The sequence below is a fragment of the Pundamilia nyererei genome, unplaced genomic scaffold (assembly GCF_000239375.1).
Source record: "Pundamilia nyererei isolate P.nyererei 1_Seehausen unplaced genomic scaffold, PunNye1.0 scaffold00020, whole genome shotgun sequence".
Lineage (NCBI taxonomy): Eukaryota > Metazoa > Chordata > Actinopteri > Cichliformes > Cichlidae > Pundamilia > Pundamilia nyererei.
This window is the reverse complement of record NW_005187421.1, coordinates 4,299,615-4,322,900: the sequence shown is the minus strand read 5'-3', so window position 1 is coordinate 4,322,900 and position 23,286 is coordinate 4,299,615. Positions and strand designations below refer to the sequence as shown.

The 23,286-nt window shown below is 41.7% G+C and overlaps 1 protein-coding gene across 2 annotated transcripts in view; it reads right to left on the bottom strand.

The window, feature by feature from the left end:
• fat4 (FAT atypical cadherin 4) overlaps positions 1-15,478 on the bottom strand; it is a 100,272-nt gene extending 84,794 nt beyond the window's left edge. For both annotated transcript variants that reach the window (XM_005726559.1, XM_005726561.1), the window contains exon 1: positions 9,936-15,478. In XM_005726559.1, coding sequence (XP_005726616.1) covers positions 9,936-15,038 — 5,103 coding nt within the window. In that variant the 5' untranslated portion in view covers positions 15,039-15,478. The remainder of the gene's footprint in view (positions 1-9,935) is intronic.
• Between the last annotated feature and the right edge of the window lie 7,808 nt (positions 15,479-23,286).

The following is a 23,286-nucleotide window of genomic DNA, read 5'->3' as shown; positions in this document are numbered from 1 at the left end:
CTTAGTGTCGTGGGAGGGAAACTTCATTACGATCTGTCTGTCAACAGCCGGCCAGCCAAGTTTAGACGATGTTTCGGATGATTCATTGTTCAGTGGGCTGTTTAGGGTTTTTTTCCCATCTCAGTGAACTACGTGTCAGTGCCAGAGACAGCGAGCAGGATAACTTCAGAAAAATTTGGTAAAAAGTACGCAAGAACAGTAGGTTAAAGGCATGCATACGGAGGCGTGCATGTGAGCAATCAGGCACGTATCTGCACTTTAACACACATATAACTAAGAAATGTATACAAAGTCAACAACAGTGTTTGAAAGGAAAGACCATAAAGTCAACTTTGAGAGCAGCAGTTTGTTAAATTACACCTCGACACAAAAGAACCTGCTGAAATTAGGCCACTTCATCCATTTGCATAGGAAAATCAGAGTGGGCAAAAAAAAGAAAAGAAAAAAAAAAAAAAGCGAAAATAGCACAATGTCAACGAATGTAATCGAAACCAGAACCACAGCTTTTTCCCTCTCGTTTAGGAGCTGAAAACAGTCAGACTTTCCTTTAGTCTGCTGCATGAGATATCACAAACTTAAAACATAACTTTTGTCTGACAACAAAGCAAAAGGGGGGCAGCTCAGGTAAAAGCCTGAGTCACGCTGAGTCGACCCCGCGCATCGCTACCCAGAACCCTCACCAGCTGGTTTCAATTAAACTGACCCAACCAAGGAGGGGAGAGCAGGGCCGCGCTCACCAAAATGGTTAGCTATTTCAAGCCAGGAGTTCTTGCTGCTCTGTTTCTGACAGCAGATCAGTTGTTCGAAATTTGTGTAAACACTGTGTTTTGTTTGCTATCGAGGGCCAGCATTTGCTAGCTGCCATGCAGAGCCACACAGTATGCCGTGCAAGACGGAAACGTTTGAAGGCGAAGCGTGCACCCAGCATACTCTGTGAGATTTCACCATCAAAGATGCTTTAAGATTATTGCTTTGGAAATACAGCGCACCAGCGCCAGCACGGAGACAACTCGGATCCAAGAATCTCCTTCAATGAGATAATAATCCTACAAAGTGAAGCTCATACTCTCCAGTTATTGTCCTGGTGACCACGAGCAATTTTCCCGGGACGTTGCACTCGACTACGTGCTCAAACAACCACAGCGTTTGAGCAAAACAACCCAGTGGAGGAGGATGTATACGGGGAATTTAAGCAGCTTGAGTTTTCTGATTGTTTGTAAGGTGGTTCAGAAGCAATCAATCTGCCCAGAAACACCCGATAAGAGGCACCTGTCAGTTAAGTAGAACCTTAAACATAAATATCTTTTTAATCTCTCTCTAGGCTTATTTTAACTTGTTCATCAAATAACGATAACATTTCTGTTTTTTAGGTGAACCAACCCTTTAAACACTCAGCCGTAGGCTGTTCTTTCGGTTCCTCAGCTGAAGCTATTAAAAAAAAATACATTGTACACATTTCTATCAAATTAAGGCTGATATATTGATTTATGATGTGGTTTTAAACAATGTCTGGCTGCACAGCGTGAGTCTGTAATGACCTCAATAGCACTCCATAATATTCACAGTACACAATTCTAAGAGGAGAAAAAGAAAGGATTAGAAAACAAAAAGAAACAAAACATTAAAATCAGCTATAATATGGGGGGAAAACCCATTAGATCACATTAGATTGGTCAGCGGATTTTCAAAGTCCAAGAAACGTCCAAAAAGCTGTCAAATGAAGAGCACGAACAGAATTACGACTAACACTCCATTGCATGATTCTAAAAATCTAACAACTTGCACAGAAATTGAGTGCCGGAAAAGTCATGCAGGGACATTTTGAGAGCTGAAATATTTCAATTCTAAAATTGAAAACAGCTGCAAATCAACCGCAGCTTGGCTTATTTTTTGAGTTAAGACCTGCACAGCAGACTGAGCAAGACAAAGCTTGCAAAGATTTTGCAAGCTTGAAAAGTAATATTATCACAACAACACAGCTACAAAACATAAAAAAATAAGTTCTGCTTAGACTCTAAATCACGGTATGGTTAACCTCTTAATAAAGTTAAAAGTGTGGCGCACGCAGAGCATGAGCTACAGTGACTCTCTTGATGGAAAACTCGTAAAATAAGATGGGAGATAACAATAACACAAGCTCTTGCTCTCTGGTGCCAGTCTATCTTTTGCTTGTCTCCTTCTCCTGACACTAAAGTCCTACTCCACTCCTCCCTCCCTTTCTCCCAGCTCCAACCTTAACTCCCCTTACCCCTCCTCCTTTCACCTCCCTCCATCTCTAGATCCTAAATTATCTGCCCAGGCTGTGGGAGATACCCCTTCCTGCCTGCGGGTCACTCATCTTACCGCAAGCAGGGGAGATGAGGGCTATGCATTTCTGCTGTGCACGTGAGAACTCTGCATGCACAGCAGAAGTCTTCTCTGTGTCCTTTTTGTTTGATGTCCCTGAAGATGTGAGGATCTGTGAGTGAGCCAAAAGCACCAAATGTCACTCAAGGGGTGCCACTGATGGACGTGAGGAAGAGGGAAGTGAGATGAGCAAAATAGCAGCAAGTAGCTCTTTTTTGTTTTTTCTGGGACACAAAGCAGACGAACAGGTCAACCAGGCACCACAGTCAAGTCTGAGCTCTGAAAACAATGGAAATTTGCTGTGTGTATTTCTGCATGTGGAGTGTTTGTTGATGCTAGAGAGCTCGGTAAGTCACGTGGAAGAACAAATCATTCTGTAGCTGGGATCCATTATTACCACTGAGAATATGTGCCAAAATCAACCCACCACTCTGCCTCTCTCTCTCTCTCTCTCAAACTCCATTCGTTTTACAAGTGAAAGTAGTGGAACATTTTTTTTTCAGCTGGAGAGACTTGGGTATATTTTATGGTCCCTTCACAGTCAGAGCAGAGCAGAGAGGAGTGATGAAGAAATCACAGGGATGTAGTCATACTCTCAAAGATTTATATCCTTATGTAGCACTTGCTCAGGCAAAATGTACAAACCAAATCATAGCTCTACCTGATCATTCCCACTTCAGCTACTCCCAATCTAACTTTTTTGCGGTTGAGTGACTGGAAAGGTTGGAAACTTTAGATCACAGCTTCACATCGACCTTTCTGATTGCACTTGAAGAAATCCCACCTGCTACAGTACCAAACAATAAAGGTCTCCCTTTTGATCGCGCCAGATCCTGCAGACCAAAGGAGAAAGGCATTCCCAGCGGAGATTAATACTATTTCAGTCGCACATTTGGTCCGAGCATGTGTGCTTAAGACAGAGGAATGACCCCCTCCCAAATGAGGCATGACAATCAAAGTCACACAACAAGAGAAATGAATCTCTGAAGTGAAAATAAACGCAATGATGCAAAACTCTGCAGAGCATGCACAGCTCTGGCCGCATTCATTTATTATTCTAACCGAAGGTCCTGCATTGACTTTTCATGAGGCAGAGCAGGGGGAAAAACTTTTTTTTTTTTTTTTTAAAGTTGTGGACAGTCAACTGCAGAGTTAAAGATTTTTCTTTTAATACACACGTACATTCCTTTCACGAACATAATTTAGCGGTTAGCCATTTTTTCTTTTAAATAGAATATGTAAATAATTTTTGTTTTAACCTGTTTAGAGTAGAACAGGGCAGGGTTACCACACCAGCACAATTCAGTTTCCCGCAGAAGACAATACAATGAGTGTTAGAAAGTTCAGACAATGCCAGTGAAATCTTAACAGTGATGTCGTTTACTTGGATGTCAGTTTATTTTACTGGATTCGACATGTGTCCAAAGCACCATTGCAAATTCCCAAATACCAAAAGACTGAGTTGAACTGCAGGTCAGATACATAATATGACTCTGTTCCTGACTTCTTGATTGAACTTTATTTTAATTGTCTGTTTTTGCACAATATTTAACATTTAAGAACTTTTATGAGCTAGGAAAAGCACTTTATATTCCAAGGAAAACCTTAAAATATTAGAGACAATCAAACATTCCCCTATGTGAAAGCACTTGGCATGGTAGGGATGAAAAACTCCCTTTTAACAGGAAGAGATCACAACCCTGTTCAGGGAGTGGCAGCCATTTCCTCTTAATGGTTGGAAGGTGAGGGGAAGGACAAAGTGAAAAAAAATACAAGCGTAGAGAGACAAGGACAAAACACAACTATTAATTTTTTTAAAAAAGGTAATGACATGCAGTAGTGCAGCGGTCCCCAACCTTTTTTGCGCCACGGACCGGTTTATGCCCGACAATATTTTTACGGACCGGCCTTTAAGGTGTCGCGGAAAAATACAACAAAATAAAACTAGCACCGGTACTGAAAAAAAGAAGAGTTATTCATAACACACGTGAAGAGACCCAGGAAAACCGAGTTAGCGATAAAAACGATAACAAAATAACGCTGAAAACCGATAAAAACCCTGAAAACCACACATTTCACACCTGAGCCTCAACTCTCGTGGCCGGTACCAAACAACTCACAGACCGGTACCGGTCCGAGGCCCGGGGGTTGGGGACCGCTGCAGTAGTGGCATACATACACAACGTGAGTGAAAAGACAAAGTGGAGAATAAATGCTCAGTGCATCATGGGACGTCCCCCAGGAGCCTGAACCCACAGCCGCCTTTCTAATGGATGGTTCAGAGTTACCTGATCCAGTTCTAACTCTAACTATTCAACTATAACATAAAGGAAAGTTTCAAGCCTAACTGCTACACAACACATGGAGATTCATTTATGATTATACCATGATTAAAGAATCTGACTCCTTATTCATTTTAACAGGTGAAAAACTGAAAGTGAGTTGTGGGATTTACCAGTTTCTGTGCCAAAAAAAGGGTTACTTTAGCCGTTTCATTACTAATGCGATGGTTGGCTTAACTTTATAGAACATGGCACAGCCGAACAATATGATCCAGGTCTTGACCTTTCAGGCCCGAGTTTCATAAGTGTGTGTTATGAGCTGTGTTATGAGAAAAAAGTCATATGTTGAGGAGGCCTGCTGTAGCAACTACTCTAGCGTACAAGAGCTCTTCAGAAAAAAAAACATATAGCACAGTATTTTTGATCTTCATCACTAATACAAGCATCTGTAAGAACGTAAAACAAGCAAAATTTCAGCAAAGCACAAAATAAAAGGCAAACGCAAACAGACAGTTCAATACAATAAAAGGCCGCCATGAGTTTGACTTTGAATCCGCAGAAAAGAGCTCTCAATGATCTTATTTGACAGTAACATAATCATACTAATTAAAATTAAACAATTATTTTGACTGTTGCTACCATTTCATATTTCTGCTCATGAGTCTGTGTGAGATTGTGGTCAGTGTGTGTGTGTGTGTGTGTGTGTGTGTTTCTGGCAGCATTTGCTTGCAGGCGTCTACGCATGAGTGAATGTTTATTCAGCTTTTATAGCGATTGCGTCTCGTTAAAACGAATAGACGCTCTGAGACAACCGGCACTCCCCAACACCAGTTCACTCACAGGTTCACCCAAAACCCGAAGAGACCACCTACCAGGAGAGCTGAGCAGATGCGTCACCTCTTCGGTCACCATTTTAAATCGCTTGTCCAGCCAGATTACGGGGTGAATTACAACCCGGGTAATGGCTAGAATAGTGTATTACCACCCTCTCTCAAGCACATGTGCATAAGAAAAATATCGCAATTAAAGCATGAATTACAATACACAAGGATGCAGTTTGTTCTGCATCATTTTTCATCCAGTTCTTGTAAAATGAGCCTTCTGAGAAACATGAAATTTTCATACTAAACTTGCATATGACTCAAATCTAATGAAAGCATTTTTTCCTATTTTTTTTTGATGCAGGAAATTTAAATGCACAGCTGGAGTTATCGGTAATAATATTCCCTCTTTTCTGTGGAAACTGTAGTCATCAATATTTCAGCCTTTATTACGCTCACAAAACGACACGAATGCACAAAGAAGAACCAGCATGCATATCACATCATCATGTACGTGACCTTGTTCTCCTGCCTCGCTGACCTGGATGGCTTTACAGGTTTTGTATTTCAGGGAAGCTTTTTTTGTCTTCTCTACAACCCCAACGATGCCTCTGATCACATTTCCCTCAGAATTCACATTAGAGGAGCTTGAGCATCATGAAATATGGAAAAAGCGAAAGGACTTTGACATTTTGCTACCATTGAGATTTATGAATCTGACAGTGAGACTACAAGCAGTTTCTCAGAGACACAAAACAGGCACGCAGATACAAATGAGATGTAAAGACATGAAGATATACAGCTTTAACGAGGAGGGGATGATGAATCTACAGTAATGGAGTTCAAACTATCCATAACAATAGACCAACACTAATTTGAGCCTAGTATCTGACTGCATTCCCCGACTATGATGTCCAAAACCTGCTAGCAGACTGATCCCTCTTTCTTGAACCTGCTTGGAACATGATCCTGGACCACAACTGTGCCTCTCACTTCCCATGTCCTTGCAAGGGTCCCTGTGTCTGGCACTTCGAACACCCTCCTAATAACGCTTCCCGTCACCCCACCTCTTCCTTTATTCCCACAACTCCCAATAATACCGTCTGACATGTCCACAACCCTCCCAAAACACTCTTTTCTTTCCTCAGTTTCATGAGCCCAAACAGATTGACTGTGCGTCGCTCAGTGGTGCAGACAGGGGAGGAAAGCTGGCTGACAGGGGCATCCATACACATGCCTAAATCTGCCAAGGAAAGACGCTGGCATAGACAAAAAAATAATAAAAGCCTCTCGAATCGCGGCCGGGGCAGCGCAACACTTTATCCGCGAAAGTAAAACAAAGGAAGGCCTGTTCAACACTGCGACTGTGTTTACTTTTAAGGGGGGAACAATGCCTTTAGGAGGAGGGGGCAAGGCCTGACGTGGCACTTGAGGGTCTGTCCAAAAAACAGCACTTCATTTTGATTCACAGTGAGTTAAGAAAACAGTTGTAGCACTACATTGTATAGGGGCTGATGCATCTGAATGTGAGGAGGAGGGTGATGAAGGGAGAGTGTGCAGAGAGGATAAGAAACAGAGACCAGTAAGACCTCTGGTTTCTACAACAGCATTCACTCCTTTATGCAAAGGAATGCTCCAACCAAATATGCAACTTGAAAAAGAAGAAAAAATAGATTTTGAAAGGTGGCAATGAAAAGTCTGCAAAAACTGCCAACACAAATGGAAGCTGTGTGACATGTCTAGGATGCTTAAGTTCATTTAAAGGGTACAAAGACATATTTTACCCAGAAAGTGCAATACAGACAGTGGAGATAGACAGAGTTGCTTTTGCAACTACAGTTTCATTTCTCCTCTAAGAACCAGCAAACTGTTCAGTCACTTAGCGTTTACTGATCAAAGGCTATGACTCTGAGTAATGCCGAAATATGACTTTAATATACAAGACACAGTTTCTGGGTCATTTTGATGGATGCTTTTGCCATTCTAAAGAACAATAATAAACAATAGTCTGCTGCAGCCCCACTGTCACATGGCAGGTGACATTTGCATGTAATGGCCATTTTACTTTAGGCGGTTAACATATAAACCCTAATCGCAGGTGTTTCGTCTAGCTTATAAACACCTTCTGTCATGTTGCCGATGGCCCAAAGTGGAACCAACATATTTCTTCGCCTTTAAACACGTACATTCCAGGATGTGATGAATCAAAACTTTGACTCAAATGAAAAACATCCTTCTAAACACTCAATGAATTCATCAACAATAGATAAAGCTGCCGCCAAGACATGTTTTCCCCAGCATATTTACCCAAAGTAGGAAATAGGAGAAAGAAACTCAGATCTCTGGGTAATGAAGTCATAGGAAAAACATTTCCAAATGCAAAATGACAACAGCAAAAATATGATTAACAAACTTTAAGTAGAATCGCTGTTTGGTTAAATGAAGACCTCACTGGATATTACATATGACCCAGATGTTTGCCAGAAGGCACCAACCAACAATTACTGACAAACATCCCGAGCTGTTTGAGATTGCAGCCACTGATAAAGCATGTCCAACTAGATTCTCTGTGTTTAAGTGTTTCCAAAACATCACACGTGGTGCACAGTGCAGGAGAAAATGCCAGCTTTCTCTCATGCATCCAATCAATGGGGAAAATGGGAAATGGAGAATGTGAAAGGGTCATAACCTCTTGGATGGAAATACTCCCCAAGTTGCTACCGGGTATCTGGTGTATAAACACTGCACTGGAAAAACATTAGTCTAAGTCAGAAGGTTTACATTGTTGTACCACACTGTGCATTGAGGTCCCATTGACAGAGGAGACCCAAACAGTATGAACAGAACCTGTTCATCTGTGCTGTTAAAAAAATGTGGTCATAAAACCGACTGCTTATTGCCTTGCAGCACAAAAACCAGCCCGTGTATCCAAATGTGGACGGTCATTTGAATTCCACTACGTTATTAGATCTCACGCTTCTCAAACGGGAGAGATTGACTACTCGGCCAGGTGGTATGGTAAAGTCATCTCTCCAAGGGGTGAGAAAGTTCAAACTTAGCATGAAACCAATCTAGAGTTTAACGTTTGGGAATGAAGCAGTGAAGCACTATATTCTCTCATTAGCCCGACAGCAGAGTCTGCAGGAAAGTAGATTGCCATCTTTGCTGCAGGCAAAGTGAGAGAACATTTGATATTCCCATTTGGCCTGGGCAAACTTTTAAGTTAACTCTGCTAACACGATTTTGCCAAGTAATCCTTGATTTCAATAATATGTGAGTTTGTCTCCAAATAACAGATTGCTGTATTGGATTTCAGTTTCAATATGTGTCTTGGTTGAAAAGGCATCAATCTTGAACTGCTAATCCTAAACTCCTAAATCATTTTGCATCAGGCATCCTCAGAAATGCACTAACACGAAACACATTTTTTCTTTAAATATATGAGGTATGTGTGTCATCGAGTCTGTAACAACATGGTATTTTAAGCCCTGGCTAAAATTTCAAAAACATATATAGAATCACATTTGCTTTTAATTTGACTAGCAGCTAGGTATTAGTCACCCAAACTGGCCTTAGGGTTTCCACATGACACTTGAGAGAATTAACTCCATCTCCTTCAGAGAAAACCTAAAAACAGTGCATCGCATAATGCGAAGAAACTCAATGGACAGCTTAAATTTCATTCTCTCTGTCCTGATCCTTTTACAAAGTCTTAAGAGGTCAACTAATTTTAATGGTCACTTATTGCCTATGGAGCAGTTCCTGGTGGTATAAAGGCACCCAAAGACCACCCCAGTGCCAAAACAGCCTTAGGCCCTAAGGCTCAAAGTAATACCAGTGCTGATGATGCATACCTGTACTGGAACACCGAATGAATGGCTCTCCTTTTCATTTCTGCTTCACACACAAAAGAAACCATTGTGGGTCTTGAAATTGAGCAGCCTTGAATGAATTATGTCAACTGTAGGGAAATTAAAAAGTGGTCTTTCTTTGATTTGTGCAGTTCATAACCTGCTGATAAGAATATTTCAGTTCAGGAAAGCGCTAGAGGAGCTTCCGCAGAAGACATGCAATGCTCATTTCCTTTCCGAGACTCAAATATTAGAGGAGCCACACTCAAGATGAATTGTTATGGCTAGAATGCTTTGGAAACGAGAACAATAAAGTTATCACGCCAAAGAACAAGGTTTTCTTAGTCGTGTCCAACAAAATTATGATTTAATATATTGCAAAGTGTGTGTGTAAAAAAAGAAAAAATGAATGCACACCCAAATGCAATTGGTGGCTCTGTTTTATGTGTGACTTGGACAGTCACCCACCCTCCAACTTTGCTTATTACATTTATTTAATCCAAATGTCTCTAACAAGTGCCAGTGGGTGAGTTCATGCCCTTTTCCTGCCAAACAGATCAAGTAGACCAATAGTGCAAAATATAAGGTGGCTTTCCAGTACCTGCAGAGAATAGAAAAGTCAGCAGTGTCCTTACCTCAGCACGCTGTGTTCTCGGCTGGCTGGCGTCTGCCTCAATGGCGTACACATCCACCAGGTAGAGGTCAGACCCCTGTTCTCGATCCAGCTCTGCAGCTGTCTGTATCACTCCTGTGTGTCGGCCGATGGTGAAAAGGCGACCCACAGCTTTTCCGCCGCTGCGCACCGCCACAATGAAATACTCCACTTTGGTTGCAGAGCCTCTAGGACTCGAGGCATCCAGGGAGATGACGTTGGTGCCCGGTGGCTGGCCCTCTTTGAGGATGGTGATGTATTTGGGCTGGGAGAAGACAGGTCCATCCACTCCTTGAAGGATGATGGTCAGCTCAGTTCTGGAGGTCTTGCGGTCAGTGCCGTGGTCCGTGGCTGACACTGTGAGGGTGTACATGAGTCGGGATGGAACCAGCTGGGACGCCAGGCGAATATCCCCACTGTACCTGTCCATGATGAAAGTGTCCGAGTCACCTTCCACAAGCTCATACTCCACCTCCCCATTCGCACCATCGTCCGGGTCAAAGGCCACCACTGTGGTCAAGATGGAGCCGATGACTATGTTAGGCTCAGCCACAAGTGCATTCTGGGACACAAAAGTGGGAACATTATCATTAAGGTCCGTGACCCATATTGTTACATTTTTCAGGGCATAGCGACGAAATTCAACTGGAACTGCTTGGTCAGTGGCTTTGATTGTCAACTCAAAGAGATTTGAGAACTCTCTGTCAATTTCCTTGCTGGTGTATATAAGCCCAGTGCTTGGGTCAATGCTGAAGTGGTTTCCCCGTGGAATCTGCTGAATAATCGAGTACTGCAGCTGGCCGTTTATGTCTGCATCTGTGTCCTGAGCTGTAATGGTCATAACTGAGACAGAGATAGGAAGATTTTCAGGGATGGATTTGAAAATGTCTCCAGGGGTAAATATGGGAGGGTTGTCATTAAAGTCCCTGACACGAATAACCACAGGAATGGATGAGGAGCGGGGAGGTCTGCCATTGTCCTTTGCAGTGATGTTGAGTTTGTAAAATGACTGCGTTTCAAAATCCAGCTTTTTAACCAAAAAAATGCTGCCAGTGTTAGGGCTGATGCTGAAAGTGCCATGGTTGTTTGTGGCTGTGATGCTGTACGTTATGTCTGCATTCTGACCCGAATCTGCATCGGTGCCGGTCACAGAGGCCACCAGTTCCCCTAGCCTCATGTTCTCCAGGACGTCAACCGACAGTGAGGATTTAGGGAAGATGGGGGAGTTATCATTTTCATCCAAGATGCTAATGCTAAGCATACAAGAGGAGGATAAGGGCACAGCCCCAGCATCGACAGCTATGATTTTTAGTGAATATGAAGATGTGGATTCATAGTCAAGTTTTCCAACCAAAGTCACCTGTCCAGAGCTACTATCGATTGTGAACTGGCCTTCCTCGTTGCCTTCAGCGATGTGATAGCGGACCAGTCCATTTTTGTTCTCATCCACATCTGAGGCAGAGACCCGTAGCAGCTGTGTCATGTTTTGAGCTGATTCAGAGATGGAGGCCTGGAATATGTCTTTGGTGAACTTGGGCGGGTTGTCGTTGATGTCTTGTATGTAAACTTGCACTTTGGCCTGGTCTCTAAGGGGTTTGGGGAGACCCTGGTCTGACGAGACAACCACAAAACTGAACACAGCGGCGCCTCTTTGTCTCATGAGTGACTCCCGGTCCAACTGCAAAGTGCTCGTCAACTCCCCTGTGATGGCATTCAGCTCAAAGTTGGGCTGTGGAGTCTCAAATGTGTATCTGACCTCACTGTTTGGGCCAAAGTCCTTATCCTCAGCAAAAACCTGCCCAACAAGCGACCCTCTCTTCTGTTCTTCCTCAAAATGAAACACATAATTGGTGCTGTTAAAGAGAGGACGATTATCATTTACGTCATCTAGAATCACTGTTACATTTACAGTGGCACTCAGCGGCTCCACAGCCCTGTCTTTGGCTGTAACCACCAAGTTATATCTGTCCTGGATTTCTCTGTCCAGCTCCGCTTTGATGTACAACTGCCCGTCTGGAAAAATGCCAAACACATCACCTGTGTTCCCACCAGCGATGTCATACATAATCTCGCCATTGAGACCGGAGTCTTTGTCAGTGGCCTCCACTTTAAAAAAACGGCTGTTGACAGGCTCAGATTCCAGGATGATGACCTCGTATGAGAGCTGGTCAAATACAGGTGAGTTGTCGTTGACGTCGTATACGCTGACGATGAGGATGAGGCTGGAGGTGTGCTGAGGGACTCCCGTGTCTGATGCAATGACTTCAATCTCATAGGAACTTGTCGTGATCTCCAGCGGCCCGGTTAGCGTGATGAGGCCATGCTTCTCATGAATATGAAACAGTCCTTTGGGGTTTTGTTTGAGGCTGTAGACCACCATGCCATTTGCACCTTCATCAGGATCTGAAGCTTTGGCCTGGAATATTACATGACCTGTGCTCCAGTTTTCCACTGCGCTCACATGCTCCACCGCGTGAATAAAATGAGGAGCATTATCATTTAAGTCCTTTACAGTTATGTTAACAAAGGCCTCTCCTGTGATCTCCCCAGCTCTGGCTACAACTTTGAGTTGATAAAAGCCCTGCTCCTCTCTGTCTATCTGGCTTGATGCTGTGATCTGACCTGCACTGTTGACAGCAAAAAGCCCTCTCTGGTCTCCTGAGGTGATCAGATATGAAATGTTTGTATTTAAATCAACTGTGGTTGCTGACACTGTCCCTATAACTGTCCCAACACCTACATTTTCAAACATGACAAAGCTGTACACTTTCTGGCTGAACACTGGTGGATTATCCTGTGTGTCTATTACAGTTACAGTCACAATGGCCGGTGTGTGTGAGCGCAGGCCACTACCATCTGCTGCTGTCACCTGCAACTGGTAAGCAGTTTTCTCCTCTCTATCCAGGGGCACCAGTGTGGTAATTTTGCCTGTATTGCTATTAATGCGGAATTTGGAAGAGTCTCCAGCTGTAATTATATATTTGACTGTGCCGTTCCTACCCAAATCGGGGTCTGTGGCTGAAACCGTGGTTACATAAGAACCAGAGGGCTCGTTCTCTTTCACATTTGCAAAATACTGTACAGGATAGAAAACTGGCCTATTGTCATTGATATCCCAAAGGGTGATATTGACTTTTCCTACAGAGTGCAAAGGGGGGCTGCCTGCATCTGCTGCCTGGATGTGGAGTAAGTAGGAGGCCTGATCCTCCCTGTCAAGCTCCACGCCTGTGCTTAATCGCCCTGACACGACATCCAGGCGAAACAGCTCCTGGACGCTGGCTGGCGTCTCTGCATCAAATGAAAACCGGATAGTTCCATTGGCCCCAAGGTCGTCATCTGAGGCAGACAGCACCACCAGTTCTGTGCCGGCTGGAGCGTGCTCCACCAGTGAAACATGATAGGTGCTCTGTGTAAATGTAGGCACTTGGTCATTCACATCTGTGATGTTGACTATCAGTTTAGTGTAAGACATTTTGGGCTGCAGCCCCTGGTCTTTGGCACTAATATTGAGCACAATTTCAGATGCTATTTCTCTATCCAGCAAAGCAGCACTGGTTACCAGACCACTGTTTTCACTGATGGAGAACCAGCCCAAAGCATTTCCAGACACAAGGGAGTAGCGCAGGTTGGCATTCTGCCCAGAGTCACCATCTGTTGCAGAAACCCCTTTAATGTAGCTGCCTTTTGGTATATCTTCACTGATATCTACTCTGTACACCGTCTCCTGAAATATGGGTGGGTGATCATTGATATCATTCACAAAAATAACCAGACTAGCAAAAGAAGACCTAGCCATAGGTTTACCGTTGTCTGACACAGACACAGTCAAGTTGTATGAGGAAATTCTCTCTCTGTCTAACACACTGGCCACTTTGATCAGACTTAAATTGGGCACAGGAGATTTGTGCACTTCAAAGTGCCTCTGCTCGTTGCCTCCTAAGATTGAAACAGATATGTTACCATTAGCTGTAGAGGAGTCTGCATCTGAAACGGTAAGCAAAGCCACAACTGTGCCAATCTGTGCGTTTTCATCTACAGAGGCAAATTTAGAAGTAGTGGGAAAATAACGGAATTTCACGACAGGGTCATTATCATTCACATCCAAAAGTTTGATAGTGGCTTCTGTTCTGCCTGACAGAGAGGGCACTCCATTATCTACAGCATGAATAGTCAGAGAATATTCTTTTTTACTCTCATAATCCAAACCTTCTTTTATTATAATAGTACCTGCTTTGGGGTCAATTTGGAAAGGTGTCCCATCATCTAAAAAGTACCTGATCTCGGCATTTGCTCCCTCATCCTGATCTGATGCTGTAATCTGCAGGATGCTTGAACCTACAGCTGCATCCTCAAAAACACTGGTTTGATACTGGTCCTGCTCAAAAATCGGGGGGTTGTCATTTATGTCTTGAATAGTGACGTTTACTTGCATGTAGCCAAACTTTTTCGGCTCTCCTTTGTCCTCGACTTCAATCAGGAGCTGGTAGAAGGGAGTAACTTCCCTGTCCAAGCCTCCGGTTGAAACAAGGTGCAAGAATGCCCCCTCTCCACTAGGATTGACTGTAATATCCAAGCGGAATTTCCTCTGCTCGTTGCCTTTCACTATTCTGTACGTGGTGTGATCGACTCCGTTACTTCCTATGTCGGAATCTGTAGCAGTGTCCAGGATCACTTGCCTGCCGCTGCTGGCGTCCTCCTTAAAAGACACGACAATTGACGCGTCTGGAAACACCGGGGAGTTATCGTTAATATCCAAAACTACTATCCTGACCTCAGTAGGGTAGGTGGGATGGCTGGACAGCACCACAACGTTGATGACATCACTTTGCAAAACCTCTCTGTCAATCACAGATGAAGTGGAAATGACTCCCGTGGTGGCGTTAATTGCAAAAAGTTTGTGATTTTCGCTGAAGCGGTACGTGAAGCTGGGCTTGGTCCCTATCGTGCCCACATAGGTGCCAATGGGCTGTTCCTCTAGGACTTGAAACTCTTGACGGACTTGGCTGGATGCTGAGTACCGCGACAGAGTCCATAACATCAGTAGAATCAAATGAAGCCGGCCTGAGCCCATACCTGTGAGCGCCATGGTCAGTTAGCCAGTCCACCTTTCTCAGACAGAGTTCATGCCTATGATGCATCAACTTTACTGAGTTTGGACGAGTCACTAAATCATTGTATTCCAGAAAATGTGCAGACAAAACTCAACGAGAAACTCTTTCCACGCTTAGTCAGTGTACCAAAGTGCTCCAGAAGTGTTATTTTATCCTGCGCACCGCGCCGTTTAATTGCAAAAAGATCCTCTAAACGGAGAGAATGATTCCTGCAGCTCAGGAAAGTCTCATTTCAACTCTTTAAATAGCATTTTCAAGAAGAAATCAGACAATCCCATGAAAGACAAAAGAAAATAAAAGTTCCCGACTCCTTGGAGATGCGTAAAAAAAAAGTTTATCCAAAGTTGGAGCGCAAGTCAGCGGTGTTAAGTGTATGCAGGCGAGCGAGCCTACGCACCGTCCCGTAGAATAACGGTGCAGACGCTTCAGTCATATTGTGCTGGAGTCCCAGTAAGTTAGAACAAAGCCGGAGTTCGCCAAACTCCCTCCCATCCCCAGTCCCATTGGATAGCGGTGCTCCTGCCTGCCCGCCCACAGCCTTTCCTCCTCTATTGTGGAGTACAGCTCGCTATCCCCGCTTGTGGAAGAGGACGTCAGTCAAACACGACAGGTAAGGATGCCCCAAGAGATCTTAATTGTCAAATAATATGAGACATATTATCTTTTCTGCAGAAAAAAGGAGACAGTGATCACCACAGAAACTATTTATATAGAATATAAATGTATACAGTAAAGGCATAGTTTAACAAATTCTTTGCATAAAACGAGGTGAAATTCTTCAAAATAATCATTTTAAAACCATTCAGGGCGCTGTAAAGTCCTCTTTGACATGCCAGACCACATTTTCAGAATGTATAAACGATTTCAAATATAAAGATGGTGAACAAAACACAATAAAGTCTGCACGAACTTAAAGAAAAGTCGAAATTTCACAAGCTGCTTTGGAAATAGCTGCTTGAATTAAAATGACAATTCAGATGAATCATTATTAAATAACATATTGCGTTTGAACTGCAGAAGAACTATTAACATACAAAAAATAATTCTTATTTATATTATATATATTAAGGCCACGTTCTTTCGAAAGATGTTATAATTAAGAGTTTATTAGAGCTTTATTAGTAAGTTTTTTTCTTCACTGAATCATGCGATCAAGTAGGATATTTGCATATAATGTAAGGTACAGCGAGCGTCCAAGTCATAGGTGAGTCGCTCCATCTAGTGGCTAGATTATGGTACTTCCGAACAAACTGCAACACTATAGTGAATACGGGACAAAGCCACTCCTGAAAAATATATAAAATAAGTACACAAATTGATTTTAATATTTCAGAAAGAGGGTTGCAACACTTGAATTAATTCACTGTGGAAACCAATACATCAAAAATTTTCCATCTTCAATGACTCTGTTTAGAGAAATATAATTCAGATATTATAGACTGGTAATAATTATCGAATGGTTAAACAGCATTTGGATAAATTAAGGGTTACAAATAAGTAAATTAATGACAACATGAACAGCATATTATTTTACATTCATGAACCAGAACATTAATACTTATTTTGTAATTACTGGCAGATACATGACTGGAAATGTGGTCATCAGGAGGCAGGCTGTTGCTGTTTGTATAAAAACTGCACAAATAGAGTTTTTGCTGTGTAAGTTTATGTTACATTACATTCAGTCACGCCATAATTGCTCCATCAGTCTGGTGGGTGTCAAACATACGGCCCACGGGTCAGAACCAGCTCGCCAAAGGCGCCAGTGAGCCATCCTGTCTGGCTCAGTGGTTTGCTTTTCAAAGTGTGAAAACTGCAGAGAAGGAGAGCACAATTTTTGAAGTTTTTAAGAATGAATTGTGTCATGAGAGTGGTTTTCCAAACCATTAATGTCAGCACACAAAAGTAACATGGTTACACCAAGGAGACAAGCCCTTGTGTTTTCCTGGTTAGAGGGAGCAGAGTTGACAGACTGAATGGAGAAACAGTGAGGCAAAATATTGAAATTGCATTTCTTATTTTTATGGTCTATTTCCCTTCAGACCAAACTCGCATGTATGTCTCCCTGTACTGGGACTGGCTGTAGCTCAGGAGTCAGAGCAGATCATCTATTAATTGGAAGGCTGGTGGTTTGATTCCTGGCTGCTCCAGTCTGTATTCTAAAGAATCCCTGGGAAGATCCTGAACCCCTAGTTGTTCTCTGGTGTTAGAAAGCACTTAGTGTTTGTATGACTGGATGAATGAGACATGTAATTTAAAGCCTTTTGAGTGTTCAGTTAAAGTAGAAAAGCACTATATAAAAATCAGTCAATTTATGTGGCCCGTATGTATAGTTTAAGAGAAGAAGATTGCCACCAATGTATATACACTGAGCAATCTCAACATTAAAAGCAACCATTACTGTGAACAGGTACACCAGTTGCTACCAAAATGGCTCATAAGCATGGAAACAGCACCTGTGTAAGTGGGGACTTTGCCGTGGGTTGTGGCGTGGGGCCTACGGATGGGAATCGGGAACTGATTAAGTTCTCTTGGAATAGTTAGTCTGCTTGCCTTTGCTCTGCAATCAGCTTGTCCAGTCCCTGTGCCAGAGGAGGAAATAGTGTAACAGTCTACAGCGGGGACATAGACGCTAGTGTTACTTTATTTTTATTGTACAAAAAGATGAGAGCCCGATTGTGAAGTGCAAACTGCATCCTGGATAGAAACAATTGCATTATGCTGCTAACGCAACTTCAATTCTTTGCAAGCATCTGCACCGACAGCTAGCCAAGAACCCAGAGTGATGTTGAAGCAGAGTGAATCCTTTAACATTAGTAGTAACAGTTAGCAGTTTAACAATTACTGTTATAGTAAAAGGGAGCACACACGTGTACAAAGACTATTGCTTAAGACAATCAAAAAAAGTCTAACCTCCACTAATACTAATTGCAGTTATTTAGGGAACAATTAAGAAAAAAAAATATTCTGATGGCATGATTGATCTGTCTAAATAGTTTGTGTGTGTTTACCTGTCATCATAAGGAATCTCCACAAAAAGATACTCTGCTCTACATTTAGTTTGTTGGGGTTTGGTCGCTCCAGCTTTGGTGGGATTGCGCAGATAAACTGTAATTAAATGATTTCCTATACTTCAGTTAGTGGTTCTAATATTGTGGCTAACTTGCATACATCACATGTGCTGTGCTGTATATAAAAGTTTTATGGTCACTTCGGATATCTATCGGTGTTCACACTGTACATTCAGTAACTGCATGACATAGATGGTAGAAAATGTCAGTTGAAATTGAAAAAAAAAATCCAGCTTATTCCAGATACTTTAAAAAAAAATACAAAATAATTTTTGTAACCAATCCTACAAACAAACACTGTGTTTGCAGGGATTGACGTTGTTCTATTTCCTAAATGTTTATAGCTTCTGGGAAGAGTTCAGGGTCCAATGAGTTCACTGAGAATTGGAACTGCAGCAGCTGTTCAAATTTCCATGCAGATGATCTGAGAAATGAAGTTTGTTGCTGAACTCTTGCACCACACTTCATATGTCCTCTGAAATAACGTTACAGAGCATAATTACAACCCTCCTGGTTTTGAGAGACATAAATGTTTATTCAGGTTTGGTATTTGACAATTTGTGGCTTCCGTAATCAGGCCGTTGACTGCCTGGACGCTAAGTAGGACATGAGTCAACATATGTAATTGAATTACAGAGTGGGCTGGGCTGGCGGTTGCTGCTCAGACTGTATAGCCTGACAGAAATTTAATGTTTCGGTAGCAGACGGGCAGCATCAAAGTAGATTACTTCCTCACGGGAGATGTTTAGCTAACCTGATTACACCAGCTAAGCCAGGAGCTTGCAGGATGCTTTTGATAGAAATATCAAGTTGTTGTTATGTTTGAGCTAATTCCCTTATACTGACTGATGGGTTTCTTATGCACCGTCACTGATCCGAGGCCTAATTTTGAAGTTAAAGTGAACCACATGCAAATACAGTAGCAAAGTGAAAGCTGAGGTGACTTCTGTAGCGGCCTGTTCAACATTCTCTAAAGCTGGCTGCTTAACTTTGTATCCTGCCATCATATCATATTAAGATTAAAAAGAAGATATGACTGGGTTCTTTTGAAGATATTCTCCGAATTTTCTTTATGGCAGCACACTCATCTGCTTATGTTATTTATCTTAAGGTTTTTGCCTTGTGGCTGTCGGCTGCTTTGGTCAAATGAAAGATCCATTTGCATGAATTTGTCAGACATGGTTAAACTGCAGTATGTATTAATATTTTAACCAAAACAAGTGAGCTAGTCTTCTCAAGTGTCAGTCTCAAGTCATCATAAATGGGGACAGTTGTGTCAGGAAGAGCATTGGGCTCTAATATGCAGATTAATCTGATGTGGTGGTGCCATAAGGGGGGGAAAAGGGCAGCAGAAATTAATTACATACTTTTTTATCCAAAACCAACACATACATGTGCCTAGTTTTAATAAATCTGACCATTTTTCATCTATCCATCCATTGATCCATCCGTCCAGTTTAAAGCAAGAAAGTCCTGGGTTTGAATCCAACATCTGGGGTACGCCACCTAGGGTTTTTCCAATGCTTACAATGGGCCAACTGGAATATTAAAGGCAATGAGTATATATTACCTTATATGAGATAAATCTATCCCTCTTCCAATATTGGAATTTTTAGTCAATGATATGTGAAATGTTAATTATGCTTGAGTAAAGTAAACCATAAATAACAAAACTGGTTAGGCATAATTGATTTGAAAGGTGATGATTATTCCATATGGCTTATCCAGATTTTTTTTTCCAATTTAATGAACTCTGTGGTAAGGTCTACATGGATTAAGTAGATTTTTTCTGAATGTACTGAATCCAAAGAGAAACAATCAAGACAAAGCTGAATCAAACAATTGATCAGACTTGGAAAAATATTGGCATTCCAAAAAATAAAAATCTTCAGGATCTCCTTTAGCTCCCTCAGTCAAACAGCAAATTGTGTCTTTGTGCTCAACATTTGTACTATGGTGACATTAAAGGAAAGAAATAGACAAGACACAACACATGAATACAGGTCGCTCTTCGTCATATCTTAATGAAATCCAGCTATACTGTTTAGTAAGCAGTTCTCTCCTGAATGTTTTCCAACATAAAGTAGAGCCTTATAAACTATTTGAGGGCCAATGCTCTGCTCGGGGAAATCACCACATGCGCGGGGCAAGTTAAGCCATGCAGGGATCTAACCACCAGTTCTACTAGTTCATTAATGCAAAAATCTGGCATCTGCACTTTTGTGATCATAATTAGACATAAAATGGTGAGTGCTTATGGAGTGTTTAATTTTTTTTCTGATGCCTTGTAGATAGCTGCATGCAAAATAAGTCTGGGAGAAAGATAAAATAAAAGTGAAATGAAATTATACTTGGCGCTGTTGTTAGCCAAACATTTAGCTCAGGCAGGCAGATGTCAGAAAAGTGAAATCCCCTCAATAAGATTACTTCAGACGTTCAAAGGCTGTTTCCTTCACTCTTAAAAAAGCTCAGTGCAACTACAGTGCCTACTCTCATAAAATCTATCAACATATTGTAAAGTCAAAGCCCGGTCATAAAGATCAAACGCAGGCATCAGTGAGAAGATGAAGGGCTGCTGTAATCCAAAGCAGCCATTCACGCACTGCGTCGTGTCTCCCTTGAAGGGTACAGAAACGGGATGTGACCTGGATGAACTGACGCAAAAAGCGCAATCGAGTTTGAACATGAGTTAAATTAAAAATTAGGACAGATAATGGAATGTTAATCATCATCTTTTCATTCACCGACACTTGATTGCAGTCCTTAGGGTCAGTCGTGTCTCATCCTTGCTAAAATGTAGAGAAACCAGGTTGAAGAGGGAAGTAGAATAGTACTTTTTTTTTTTTAAACAAGCAAATCATTGCTTTCGGTTGCAGGCAACAGGGGCTGGAGTTGAATAGGCTTTTAAAAAGCGAGCTACAAAAAGGTTATTGTATGCCTCGGGGAAGCCAGAGCCAGCAAAACAACACTGCCTTCTTTTCTCATAACAAGTGTGTGAAACGGCCAAGCATTAATGCTGACAGCCGATCTATTGCATGTCTGTAGTTGTTTAACTTGCTTCTGGGTTTTAAATTGTCGTCCTGGTTTTCTGCTAGTTTTCCCAGTAACTCCTTGTTGCTGAGTCTAATGTGAGGGCCTGCTGTTTCCTCGCATGCTCACTTCATCCCATTTTCCATCTCCCTTATTTGCTCGTCAAGAAGAAATATCAGGAAGAGGAAATAAATGGGTAGTGAGAAATGAGATGTCATTTTCACCAGCATTTGCCAAATAAACCAAAATGTCTCGTTGTGGGGTGAAGGACTGTAAACTGTAGTGTACCTCACCGATGAAGTGTGCAGGAGGTTTTTTCAATATTTTCATACCAGATTTAGTCAGATGGGGAAAGCGTGGGTTAATGATATATGCTGGAGTTTAAGAAAAGTTATATTTATATTGCATGTGTGGTTTTCATCGTGCTAAATAACTATAGGAAATTTACCTAAGATAGAGTGACCAGCTGTCCTCTTTTTTGCAATTGTTGACTTGTAAAAGCCTATATGACATTTTTTATTTTACCATTCATTATCCGCACATAGAAGGCATAATTCAAATATGTTAAAATTTTCTTTAAGCAAACAGTATTATTAAAGTTCTTCATGACTGGGCCAAGTGTTCTCTTTTTTTGAAATGAAAATATGGTCAGCCTACCTAAGAGCTAAACTTTATCACATAACATCAGTGGCAGACCTCAGTAATGCACCTTTTTGTTAGTCTTTTCATGAAACAAAAGAAGCTACCACCACTCCACTTACCTCTTGCTCTTCACTCATACTCTTAGGTTGCGCCTTATGCTGGAAACCAACTACATATCCTTATTTTGTCTTTTTAACCTATAAGAGAAAAAAAATTGCTACTTGGGGTTCATAAAAATCAAAACTGTGAACAAAACTTGGCAAACAGTAGCTTATTCATGCATCTAGTTGTTATGGAGCAATATATTGGCTCAGTTTTAGTTATGTTTCTGGCAAACTGGTGAATGCAAGTCTAACATCCACACTCTTTTAGCTCTGTTTTTGCCCTCTATCAACTAGATCTTTAGCTGCTAAGATAGAACCACTTTGTCGGTACTTGACTGATGCAGATCTGCTTTAGTGCTTCTTGAGGACCAATCTAATAACAGAAGTTTGGATAAGTTCTGTGGGAAGAAAACCATAGCAGACAGAATCTAATGACTGCATCTCAGGATGAAATCTGTGAATGTCATGCAGTAGCCATTGACGTCAAAGGCTGCAACCTAATTTCAAGCTGGTGCCAGGTTTTTGGGAAAGGCACCAATCTTTCTGGTGGAAATGCATGGGGGTGGTTGAAGCTCGGGTAATACTAGAAAAACAGTAGCTGGTGCCTGTGACACAATCAAAATTCATATTAATTGCTTACGTTCAGACTCCAACCAGAACCTAAATTATGTGAAACGACAACTCTAAATGTTGTTGCTGTGGGAAAATGATTTAACTAGATTTAGGTGCTTGGCAACCTTGCTTTTGCTTTCTTTTGTATCCATCACAGTACGAGTGAATGCGAATGCTAGATGGAAAGCACCTATATAGAGAAAAAGCGCTTGTATGAAGGGGTGTGAACAGATGAGTGAGGCAAGTTGTATAGAGTACTTTGAGTGGTCCGGTAGAGTAGAAAAGGGTTATATAAGAGCCAGTCCATTTACCCTTTACTTATATATAACTTGAAAATTGCCATCGCAAATACTTGCAATTGGTTGCAGAATGAAAAAAATGTCATACAATCACCAAACAACCATGATTTTTTCCTAGTTGCAAGGAGGTTGCCATCCTATTTTTACTCTAGTGGGACCCAGCCATTAGGCACGGACAAGTATATGTTTACAGCAATATGAGTTAGGTAAAAATGAATAAAAATAATGAACCTATTCTAAATTCTACATCTGTATTTGAATTCTGCTATAGGAATAGTAACTTTGGGTTACTACTTGGACTTCCTCTTCATATCATTAGTGTTAGACAGATGAAACATTATTGGGGTTTACATAAGCTTTTTATAAAGTGTTACCTCTAGTGGATTTTAGCTTTTTACAGTGGCTTGCAAAAGTATTCGGCCCCCTTGAACTTTTCCACATTTTGTCACATTACAGCCACAAACA